Source organism: Sinocyclocheilus rhinocerous, unplaced genomic scaffold (genome assembly GCF_001515625.1).
Source record: "Sinocyclocheilus rhinocerous isolate Xijiao unplaced genomic scaffold, SAMN03320098_v1.1 scaffold892, whole genome shotgun sequence".
Classification (NCBI taxonomy): domain Eukaryota; kingdom Metazoa; phylum Chordata; class Actinopteri; order Cypriniformes; family Cyprinidae; genus Sinocyclocheilus; species Sinocyclocheilus rhinocerous.
Genome location: NW_015642825.1, coordinates 398,149 through 410,053, shown reverse-complemented (window position 1 = coordinate 410,053; position 11,905 = coordinate 398,149). Strand labels below are relative to the sequence as shown.

General features: G+C 40.5%; 2 protein-coding genes across 2 annotated transcripts in view; one reads left to right on the top strand and one right to left on the bottom strand.

Moving 5' to 3' along the window:
- mars2 (methionyl-tRNA synthetase 2, mitochondrial) overlaps window positions 1-1,657 on the top strand; it is a 5,446-nt gene extending 3,789 nt beyond the window's left edge. The window contains exon 4 of the mRNA XM_016573895.1: window positions 469-1,657. Coding sequence (XP_016429381.1) covers window positions 469-1,638 — 1,170 coding nt within the window. The 3' untranslated portion in view covers window positions 1,639-1,657. The remainder of the gene's footprint in view (window positions 1-468) is intronic.
- Window positions 1,658-2,028: 371 nt separating this feature from the next.
- med12 (mediator complex subunit 12) overlaps window positions 2,029-11,905 on the bottom strand; it is a 47,812-nt gene continuing 37,935 nt past the window's right edge. Inside the window, exons 36-42 of the mRNA XM_016573875.1 lie at window positions 11,699-11,901; window positions 9,704-9,784; window positions 9,388-9,620; window positions 4,521-4,701; window positions 4,239-4,406; window positions 3,966-4,047; window positions 2,029-2,107 (exon numbers count right to left, since the gene is read on the bottom strand). Coding sequence (XP_016429361.1) covers window positions 2,070-2,107; window positions 3,966-4,047; window positions 4,239-4,406; window positions 4,521-4,701; window positions 9,388-9,620; window positions 9,704-9,784; window positions 11,699-11,901 — 986 coding nt within the window. The 3' untranslated portion in view covers window positions 2,029-2,069. The remainder of the gene's footprint in view (window positions 2,108-3,965; window positions 4,048-4,238; window positions 4,407-4,520; window positions 4,702-9,387; window positions 9,621-9,703; window positions 9,785-11,698; window positions 11,902-11,905) is intronic.

Sequence of the window (11,905 nt, the reverse complement as noted above, 5' to 3'; positions counted from 1 at the left end):
AAAAATTTGATTAAAAATAAATTATTTAATTTATTAATTAAATTAATATACTAACATCTAACAGTACAGTCCTAAAGTGAGTAAAAAAAACTAAAAAAAAACTATGTAACTTAATAGAAACTACTTTTTTTTCCAAATAATTTTTTTTACATTGGTATACTATATAGATATATACGTATGTATACCAATTACAATTTTTTTATTTTAAGTACAACTAACATGAAACTTTATAGCTAGCTGCCTCGCATGAGGATGATTATATTTGGGGGTCCGTGGCATCTGAAAGATAGTAAAGGTTGACTGATGTGGAATGAATATTTGGAAACAAAACTTCTGTAGATTTTAGAAGACTAATAACCCTTGAGTTATTCAGGCGAGCAGCACTAGTCTTGACACGCAAGACCCAATCAAACTCTTCTGAAGTTCTTCAAAAGTGGCGTAAGATAATTTCTCTATCCTCTCTGACAGGTGGAGTGGATGAAGGAGGACAATTACATGTTCCGTCTATCAGACTTTCGCACCGAATTGCTTCGCTGGCTTCGATCGAACCCGAAGGTCATCCAGCCGGTGAAGTTTCACGACTTTGTTCTCCAGTGGCTGGAGGACGACATCCCAGATCTGTCAGTGTCCCGGCAGAAGAGCCGGCTCCGGTGGGGTATCCCAGTCCCGGGAGATCCGGAGCAAACCATCTACGTTTGGCTGGACGCTCTGGTGAACTATTTGACGGTGGTGGGTTACCCTCAGAATCACTCTCAATGGTGGACAGCGGTGCATCATGTCGTGGGTAAGGACATCCTCAAGTTTCACGCCATATACTGGCCCGCGTTTCTCATGGCTGCAGGGTTGCCTCTTCCTCAGATGATATATGTTCACTCTCACTGGACGGTGGAGGGAAGGAAGATGTCCAAGAGTCTCGGAAACGTGATCAACCCATTGGACGCCATCGAGAAGTTCACCGTGGACGGCTTGAGATACTTCCTTCTCAGACAAGGCGTTCCTGATTCGGACTGCGACTATTATGACGATAAAGTCATTAAGATGTGCAACAGCGAGTTAGCGGACGCTCTCGGAGGGCTGTTAAACCGCTGCACCGCGCCCTCGATTAACCCTACACAGGTGTATCCTCGCTTCTCCAACACATGCTTCCCAAAGGAAGAGCTCGGTGGAAGAGCCGTCTCGGATGATTACAGAATGGTGGAGGCTGTATCAGCGCTTCCAGTCTTAGTAGAGCAGCACTTTGAGAATCTACACGTCTATAAAGCGCTGGAAGCCATTAGCGCGTGTGTGCGCCTCACTAACGGGTTTGTCCAAAGACACGCCCCGTGGAAGCTGGACCGGAAAGACGACCGGCAGTGGCTTGACACCATCCTTCACGTGTCTTTAGAGTGCCTCCGGGTGTATGGGATGCTCCTGCAACCTGTGGTGCCAGGGCTTGCCGATAAAATTTTATCGAGGCTGGGAGTCACGCCTGAGGAGAGAAGCTGGGATTCTGTCAACTTCCTGATGAAATATGAAGGACGAGACTGTGGGTTGGAAGGAAGGGCGCTGGGTCCTGATTTGGGAGTGTTGTTTAGTCGTCTGGAGAGGAGCTCGGTGAAAGGGAAGACTCCCAAAAAGGCAACAACACAAGACGAGTGAAAGTCTTAATGAATACTTGAACCTTACCAGGATTTAATGTAGTAATAAAAGATAGTGATGGTGTTGGGGTTCAATAGAAATTCAAGCAAACAATGATTTAAGGTCACACTCTATATACAATGTACAACAAGGCATAAAAACTGACATGATTTTTTTTTAATGAGAAATACACGAAACTGAAAAATTGTACAAATTGAAATAAAATAAAGTTGCAATAATCTTATAATTTCCTGTACTTCTTTTTACATATACTCTTCCATGGTTCACCTCAATGTTTCACAGAATGACTTTCTGAAATACATGTCTGAAAACAATGTTTGACTCTACTTCAGATGCAGCCCTGCGGGCTTCTTTTGGGATCCTCTTCTCTCATGTAGCAGAAAACCCGCTAAAACTACTCTTTACCACTGGTGAAATGCATTCAGACGCTCTCAGAAATATGAGTTGGTGTTCTGTCCAGGTTGAGTACCTAGGGAAACAAAAACGTAATTTAAATACAGAAAATGACGTTTTAAAATATTGATGACTTTGCATTGATAAACAGCACTGAGAATGAAAACAAATACAAGATGTATGAATTTAGAACATACTATTTAGAAAATACAAGGGCTGCCCACGACTAAAGATTTTTGTAGTCGACTACTGTAGTAATCGTTCATTTAAGCCATTAGTCAGCTAAACGTACATTTATATTAATTTAATTACTCAAAATATATAGGGCCCTATGATTTTAGCGATGTGGAATACGCGGACGGAATCCAGTCATAAAAATGGAATTTTCAGTACAACTCTGAAGGTCACGGAATTTTTTCAAATTTTGGAAGAATAAATCCAATCAGACCACTATATGGACTAGAGTCTGTGAACATTAAAGACGAAAGACTACTGAAATATGAATCCTGCATGTCTCCGTGTGAATGAATGGCGTAGACACGTGGTTTCGTTTACTGAAGCGTGTGTGATGCTCGCTGTGTTTTCAGCCTCTGAACAACATCTTCAGAGCTGCTCTGAGAGTCACTTCATGAGCATTTTACCATTTCAGAAAAACTACAATCATATCACACACAGAAACTTAACGGTCTTCGCAGCAACCCGTCAAAATAAAAGTTCAATTTAACTTGAAGAAATTGTGACGGAAATATATTACTATTGATTGATTACTATAGTATGTATTTTTTTATGTAATACTACTACTACTACTAAAAGAATCCTTAAGACAGGTTTCATTTTTATTGGATTACAAGAATTAAATTAATGTTTTATGCCTTTGATTACCAGAAGAAGAAACAAATTGTACTATAAAACATATTGCATAGAATAAGTTGCTGTTAAATTGTTTAAGTTTTATGATTTCAAGACATAACTTTTGATTAATGCGCGTGTCAGATGCAAAAACGTTGCATTCGAATTTAAGGTCTGCATCAGCCGTCAGGCAGCCTTATCAGTGGCGCACGAGATACGATGACGAAGTTTGTGTCATCGATTGCATTTGAATGCTTTTGTTAGCCTATCCAGTTGAAGCCACTAGATGCGGCGCTGCTACGTTGTTCATTCAATATATTGTGGAAAACGAGAGCATCAGTGTGGAGAAGATGTTGTTTACGTCAAAACCGAAACCAAGCCGTTCACACAGAACGCATATTTATCACATTTTCTAGAGGGACGTCTATCAGCGTTGCACTCGCATTCGAATATAATTTAAGTACAAAATTCGAATTTAGTTTTTCAGTCATTTTGACAGCCCTAGTCACTATTGAACTCTTCCCTCTAAAGCTATCACTGGTTGCCAGTTATCACAAAAAGAGCAAAATAAGCGCCTTAAAAACGCAGTATAATAAGCAGATACCAGGGAACAAATTTAAACAATATAACTAGTATGAATAGTATCCTACAAAATTAAAAGTAAATGTAATTTATTATGAATAGAATATTTCAATATAAAATATTTAGATAATATAAACTGATTGCAGTAAAACAATAACATGAGATTTAAAAATAATTCAGAAACACTTTTAAAGTTTAATTGCACCTATAAGTTGCATTTAATATTAGTTAGTTGGGGGCAGTTAATCTAAATGTTGAGTGTATTTTTATTAAATAAATAATTTACAGAATAAAAGAAAAAGAAAAATCAAACAAGGTGAAGTACTTTTCAATTCTAAAGTATTTTAGTTTATTTATTATATAAAGCCCTATGAGAAATAAGGATTTATGTTGATATTGTCCATGAGCATTTGAAAATGTTTGGAGGGCAATGTATATTATGCAAAAATACAGTAGTGTATCGTGGCTGTTTGAAACCGAGTATTGTAAAGATTCAAGCATACTTGAGAGCTGCTGCTGGAGCTGTCTGACCAGCGCTGCGGTCTGCTGCTGCTGCTGGGTTTGCTGCATGCCTTGCCGAGGGAACTGAGACAAAATACAGAAGAAAATGTTCTGAATATCCAAAAAAGTAACGCAATAAAGCCACAGATGCTTCTAGAACTGTTTTATAAATGTTTATCTGACTAATTTTCCACCCCTGTGTTTCAGTACTTGATGCATTTTAAAAGTACATAATTGAAAGATGCTGCAGATGTGCAGATAGTTCGGGGTCTTACCATGGGCTGCATTCCCAGGGCCTGAGCGGGAGGCTGTGCTGCCGCCACCGGCTGCTGTTGAACCTGCTGCTGCTGCACCTGCTGAGGCTGAACCTGCTGCTGCTGCTGCTGCTGCTGGACCTGCTGCTGCTGCTGCACTTGTTGCTGAACCTGCTGTTGCTGCACCTGCTGCTGTAAGACAAACACACAGACACCACGACATTACAGGCGAATTGTTGAAATGTAGGCGTTGTGTGAAATGCGCAGTGTCCCACAATGCATTGGGGTGTGTGGTGTACGTACTCTGAGAGCTGGATGCTGTCTGATCAGCTGCTGCTGTTGGGCTTGCTGTTGTTGTTGCTGCTGCTGCTGCTGGTCCATCATCTGATTGGTCCTCATGTTGGGGTGCATGGCCTGCGCTCCCATGTGACCTTGAGCCAGGCCGTGCATCATAGGCGTCTGCTGCATGGACTGATGGGAAAACCTGAGACAGATGGTGAAAGCTGAGCAGATGTGTTTTACACTCCTTCAAAGTTAGGTTGTGCAGTATAACATTACTAAATAAGTATGGGGTAACACTTTAGATTAAAGGTACAGACAGCTAGTGGTTAAAATGGATACTGCAGTCCCGCCCACTTCTCCTCAGACTCGACACTCACGCGGGTTGCCAGATTGAGGACAGAACAGGAACGAGCGTAACTGACAATGGAAGGTGACGAGCCTTATACTGTAAGCTGATGAGTTGATTTATCCGCTTTTAATATTCCTCTCATCATAGAGTTTTTTTAGATGGATGCCGAGGGCTTTTTAAGTCGGGTAGAATCTGCGATCTCTGCTCAGTTCGTTTGCTGGCTTCCATGGTTGCAATATGCGGTGTTTTCCCCCAGCTGGCAACCCAGTGTGTGCAAATACTATTGGGTAAACTGACAGTGGACGGAGTCACACAGACCAAAACAAAAACAGACATTCTGACACTGAACGCACATTTCAATGTAGAATAACAGGCTGTAGTGTTGTTTTTCGGAAGAAACAAGTGTGAACTTGGCATGTTTCCTAAATATCTGCAAACATGGTATTTTTATGCTTTAGCACAGCCAAAAATTTACTTATAGCACCTTTAAGGAACACATATTCATTAACTAAGAGTCTTCAAACTCCTAATTTGCTGCTTATTAATTAAGGTAATTAAGATAGTAGTTGTTGTAGTAGTTATATTGGGCGTGGTTTTCAGATTATGATGCGTGTCGCTCTGTCTCTATAGGGTAAGGTTAAGTGATCTAGAAAATTCTCATGCAGAATAAGGCATTAATATGTGCTTTATAAGTACTAAAAAAGCCAATATTTAAGTTAATGAGCAACTAGTTAATAGTGAATAGTGTTCCCTAGTCTAAAATGTTGCCAAGTATGGCTGTATAGAAAATGCATGTATGATACCATGGGCGACTGCAGGATTTCATCTAACGGTACACATAGAGGGGAGATTTTTTATATTTTATTTTTTTCATTTGATTTATTGATTTTGAAAAACCAACACTAAAGAGTTAAAAATTCATTATATGCAATACATGCTATATATTAGATATCAATCTGCATGTGTGATGACATCGGTTAAGATCATTTTTGGTAGCTCCTTTGAAGGCATCTTGAGTAAAACAAATCCATCTTTAATGAAGGACAAAAAAAAAAAAAAAAAACCTAAACAGAGGAAAAATACAAAAAAAAAAAAAAAAAAAAAAGACCTGAACCGAAAGTGGCAAGACCTGATTTACAGCACAAGGAAGTTTGTTGCACATAACTCCTGTCTCGAGTATGTCTAGCATTCCTCTAACTATTACTCACTTCAAGAAGACATGAGACTCTTCAGACCAAACGATACACCAGCACACCTGAGCAAAACCCAGGCACGTCTAGACACGTTAAAAATGTTTTTAAACCCTGTAAATATGGCATTATTTTACTGACAAATGTTGAGAGCGCATTGTTGTAGTGCGAAAGTACATTAATATAATGCATGAGCGTGAATCTCTCCGTTTGCACACAGATTTCCTTTGCTCTCGCCCAAAACCGGACGCGCGCTCTCAGATACACGCTGCTCTTGCCCAGAGATTGTGTGCACACTTAAAATGTGTCCGTTGCAATTGCGAATCTCTCCTCTCGCTCAAACTGTGCACTCGCAAATCTCTCCGTGCTCTTTCACTAGAAATTAATTATTTTCACACCTGGATTAAACATTGTCAAAAGTTATCAACCAATCACACTGACCGATGAAAATGCTATGTGAAATCTAATTGCCTGTGAGGGAGCTGCACCTGGAATTATTTTGACAATCAGATGGATCTGCAATTTCTTTACAATTTAAAGGGGTCATATGATGCGATTTCAAGTTTTCAAAAAAAAAAGACCTGAACCGAAAGTGGCAAGACCTGATTTACAGCACAAGGAAGTTTGTTGCACATAACTCCTGTCTCGAGTATGTCTAGCATTCCTCTAACTATTACTCACTTCAAGAAGACATGAGACTCTTCAGACCAAACGATACACCAGCACACCTGAGCAAAACCCAGGCACGTCTAGACACGTTAAAAATGTTTTTAAACCCTGTAAATATGGCATTATTTTACTGACAAATGTTGAGAGCGCATTGTTGTAGTGCGAAAGTACATTAATATAATGCATGAGCGTGAATCTCTCCGTTTGCACACAGATTTCCTTTGCTCTTGCCCAAAACCGGACGCGCGCTCTCAGATACACGCTGCTCTTGCCCAGAGATTGTGTGCACACTTAAAATGTGTCCGTTGCAATTGCGAATCTCTCCTCTCGCTCAAACTGTGCACTCGCAAATCTCTCCGTGCTCTTTCACTAGAAATTAATTATTTTCACACCTGGATTAAACATTGTCAAAAGTTATCAACCAATCACACTGACCGATGAAAATGCTATGTGAAATCTAATTGCCTGTGAGGGAGCTGCACCTGGAATTATTTTGACAATCAGATGGATCTGCAATTTCTTTACAATTTAAAGGGGTCATATGATGCGATTTCAAGTTTTCCTTTAGGGGCGTGTCTACTCATGATGTGGAGGAGAGAGTGTTCAGTGCACAGGACGGACATTAGCCGAGCCGAGCGACAGAAAGATAGATGGCGGATAAAAAAAACAAGAGAGGAAAAAGGTCTGCGAAACAATAGAAGGCTTAAGGCAAGAAGCCACTCGCGTCCGGTGTAGACATGGTGTAACATTGGTTTTGCTTTGTTTCACAGAACTAATCGTTGCCTGGGTTGCGTACGTATGTGTGGGGCGGAGCTATCAAAATAGGGGCGAGACCCTTTTGGGGTAGGGGTGTGTTTGTTTTGGTGATTTCAAATGTCAACATTGGCTACCAGAAATCGCTTTCCCCACCTTTAAGAATTTCACTGTTTAACTTAGAGCCGTGGTTCTCAATTCCAGTCCTTATGTACCACCGCTCTGCACATTTTATGTATCTCTTATTACTTCAGATGTTTGTTCGATTCGACTGTAAGTGCCCTACGAAGTGGACATCACAGGATATTCTGCTATGGTTCCAGTTTGAAGGGAGCGTATACGTTCCATTCAAAGGGCATTAAAGTGTGCGAGACGTGAATTTAAATTGTATTTATTTAAAGAGGTATATTATGTCACAATTCTCTAGTTTCGTCTGTGTGTGAATGCGCTGCAGGCCGTGGCATAGCGCAAATCCATGAATGAATGTTCATAAGTGAAGTAAACTTCAACGAATTTCCCGTGCTCAGGGAGTAGGGAGCAATGAACACTGTGTAGGGATCATGTCAATCGGAACACAGTTCATGCATGGAGCTCTCTTCTAACGAGCTGGTTATCTGAATCAGGTGTGTTAAATAAGGGTGTGTCCACACTTGTCATGTTTGGTTAGATTAAAACGAACTCGTGCGATTGCTCCGTTAGTGCGGTTCGTTTGAGTAAGTGTGAACGCTGCCATCCGGACCGAGACAGCTAAAAAGATGGTTCTCGGTCCGCTTCCAAACGAACTCTGGTGTGGTTCGAATGAAATATGAACGCAACACGGACCAAATACTTCTAAATGAACCAAAAACAGGAAGTAATGACAAGATGCGACGCTATGCGACATGATTTGACGACGCAGAATGAGCGGTGAATCCCAAACTGTGTGAGCAGAGGGCAAACGTGGAGCAACGAGTGGCTTTTATGAGTCTTCGTGAGTTCGCAGGTTGTGAAAATAAAATCATAAGTACACGCAGCAATGAGCGCGCTTAGTCCAGCAGACGGCATTAGGTGTGTTCGACTTAAAGCGGCGCTGAGCAGACCGATCAGTGACTGGGTACTTTGATGTCATGCACCGATCGGTCTGTGCAGTGCCGCTTTAAGTCGAACACAGCTTTTGTGAACGCTCAGCGGACCAGGACCAAATGTATAGTTTTCTTTTTTGGTCCGGACCAAACGAACCGAACTACAAATGTGAACGCACCCTATGAGAGACATGCAAAATATGCAGAGCGGTGGTACGCGAGGACTGGAATTGAGAACCACTGACTTAAGCCTCGTACACACCGGGACGATTATCGCACGCGCTTATCGCCAACGCTTTTACGCGTCGGTGTGCACACTCACATTGGCGCCCTTTGTTTAGTCACGAGGCGTTAAACATCGGCGATAATCGTGCGCGATATTCCTCCCGGTGTGAACAAGCCTTTAGAGAAGCTTTTATCAGTTTTCATAATATAGAGTGTTCATTTATATGATAATATAATAAATCAGGAAACTAGATGAGGTAAAATAAATCATGGGTAAGAATTGACTTTCTATTGATTTGTGTTTATAGGTGCAATAATTCTAATATTTCTCAAATGACAACAATCATGATCAGTAATCACAATTATAATTTTGAGCAAAATAATTGTGATTATCAGGTTAACCATTATGAAGCATGCCTAAAATTTGACTAAAACTGGCAGATTTTAGTTAACTAAAACTTGACTAAGCAAAAATAAACAAACAAAACAAAACCGGATAATGACTATATATAATCAAAATTAAAAAGGACATTACACAAGGCAAAGACTTAAAAAAAACTTTTAAAAAAAAGTTGACCAAATTAACACTACATTTAGCCAATCTGATTATTTCAAGCCAAGCACTTTTGTCTGTGACTGACCTTTGCGTGTTTGGCACGGTGTGTGCGTATGCTCCAGGAGCCTGCTGATGGACGTAGCCGCTAGGTCTCTGCTGCATTTGCCTAAGAGGGTCCACCATGGCTGGGTTTGTGCCAGGATGTCCTCCCTGGAAGCCCTGGTTACCGTACGAGGTAGGAACTATTCCAGCAGGCTGAGAGGGGTGTGGCTGCATCCCCATGTGTGAGCCGTAGATGGTGTAGCCCTGGGAAATGTTCTGAAGAGAGAAGCATGGGTTGTCATCACCGGGTTTCAGCAAATGCTGAACAAATCAACAAATGCAAATTTGCCTGTACTTGCCTGTGTCGGTTGCATTGATGGATACTGCTGATTAGGTGCCACTTGTCTAATCTGCGCTTGTCCAAGTAAATGATTATGATTCTAGATAAGTGCAAACAGAGCATAAAAAACACGAATGCCTTCCATTTCCTGAAAATGATCATCCAACCTTTCTGAATTAAACATTCACAAATCACTAAAATATAAAAGGTGTTTGCCCATGGAAACACATCGCCATGATGGTCTACGTCAAACTTTAAGAGTGACCATTTTTTCCTTTTTAAATTGACGTGGCACATATATGGAAGCTTGTTTCTGCCACTGAATAAAAATAAAAAAAGGTAACCACGACTTTGTCTTACAATTCTGACTTTTTCTCAAAATTGTGTGATATAAACTCATAATTGTGTGCTATAAAGTCGCAATTGTGTGTTATAAAGTTAGAATTGTGATATATAAATAAGCAATTTCGAGAAATAATGTTAGAATTGCGAGACATAAACATGCGATTCTGAGAAATGAAGTCAGAATTGCAATTTTAGGAGAAAATAAGTCTTTTTCACACCATCAGAATTAAACGTGAGTTTCTCACAATTCTGAGAAAAGTCGTCAAAACTGTGAGAAAAAAGTCAGAATTACAATGTAAACTCGCTATTGAGAGAAAAAAAAAGTCAGAATTCCTACTTTATAACTCACAATTGCGAGTTCATATCATACAAGTCTGAGAAAAAAAAAAAAAGTTATGTGAGAAGTCCCAATTCCGTTTTTAAAATTTTTTTTTTATTTAGTAGCTTAAACAGGCTTCCATACCCATATATACAACCATTTACATGCAATCAAGTCAAGCCATAATAATACTTTATTTTATGTCAGCTGGTTTTGTTTTGCAGACCTGGCAACCCTGTTTCCCAGTCCAAGCCTCTACTCTTTTTTTAAGTGAGAATACCATCTCAACAGTCATTTATAAACACAATTTACAGCACACCCCTAAACTTTTAAAAGCTCACGGTGTACATTACAGGCTCAAGATGTCTCAGACACCAATATTTCAATGATTCAGAAAAGATGAATCATTGACTAAGTAAGATTTCACTATGGACATAAAGGTTAGGATCATGATTCTTCAGTAGTAGTAGTAGTAGTACATCACACCGTGACTGTATCTTAACACCATTTGTTGTTTGCTTTTGGTATCTGAACGAGCGTTTGGACCCGGAAATGGTGATGCGTGATGTCAGACTTCTCCAAGTCAAGTCATTGGTCCTAAATTTGTGTGGGGCCTGTCTGACTGATCTGACTGAACGGATAAATAACGGAAAATAACAGTAATTTTCACTTGTTAGGCTATTTTATCTACAGCTCGTAAGAGGTAGAATTCTTTAGTGAAATAAAGTAGCGGCAAGATGATATTTATTGTAATGAATTCGAATGAATTAACAAGAGAGAGAGAGAGAGAGAGAGAGCGCGAGAGAGAGAGAAAATGGGCGAGCGAGTGTGAAGCTTGTGAACAAGTGAAGCTTGTTGGTTTAATTACAAAAATGACTAAGTTATCACCTCATTGCTGAGAAATATAATGTAGCTTTTAGCGGTTGTATTTATAAAATTCACGGGGCAGGGGTTGAAAACCAGCTCCTGAATGTACAAGTTCTTACCTATATAAAGTTTCCATCTCAATAAAATGCGAGCGCATACAGCACACCAGCATTAAAACACAATCTTTATGGGCAAACGTGTCGCCCTCGCATTGGGAGTTCTGCGGGGAATCGGATGTGTGTGTTTAGACGCAGGTCGGATGTCCAGACATCGGATATGTATCTGATTTAAAACCACATTTGGAAGTGGCTCAGATCGGATGCGAAAAAAAATCATATCTCGAGCGGATTTTTGTATTTACACATGTGCAACAAATTCCGATCTGTGTCAGATGTGAGCAAAAACTCTTATTTTTTGTGCCAGTGTAAATGCAGCCCATGTGTGTTTTTGGTCTGGGGTCTTGATCAGTAAAACCAGACTCACCAGTCTGACCTGTAGCTGATGACGGAGAATCTGCCCCTGAGGCATGCTCTGTGGGGGCTTATAGCCCATCTGGAACTGCTTGTCCATTCCCATCATGTTGCCCATGCCAGCACCCGGCATATTAGCCATGCTGTAGGTGGGACGTGGAGGAATTTTGCCCATAGGACCCCTGGGACGGAAAGGGGGCTCTAAACCGGGGCCTCCTTA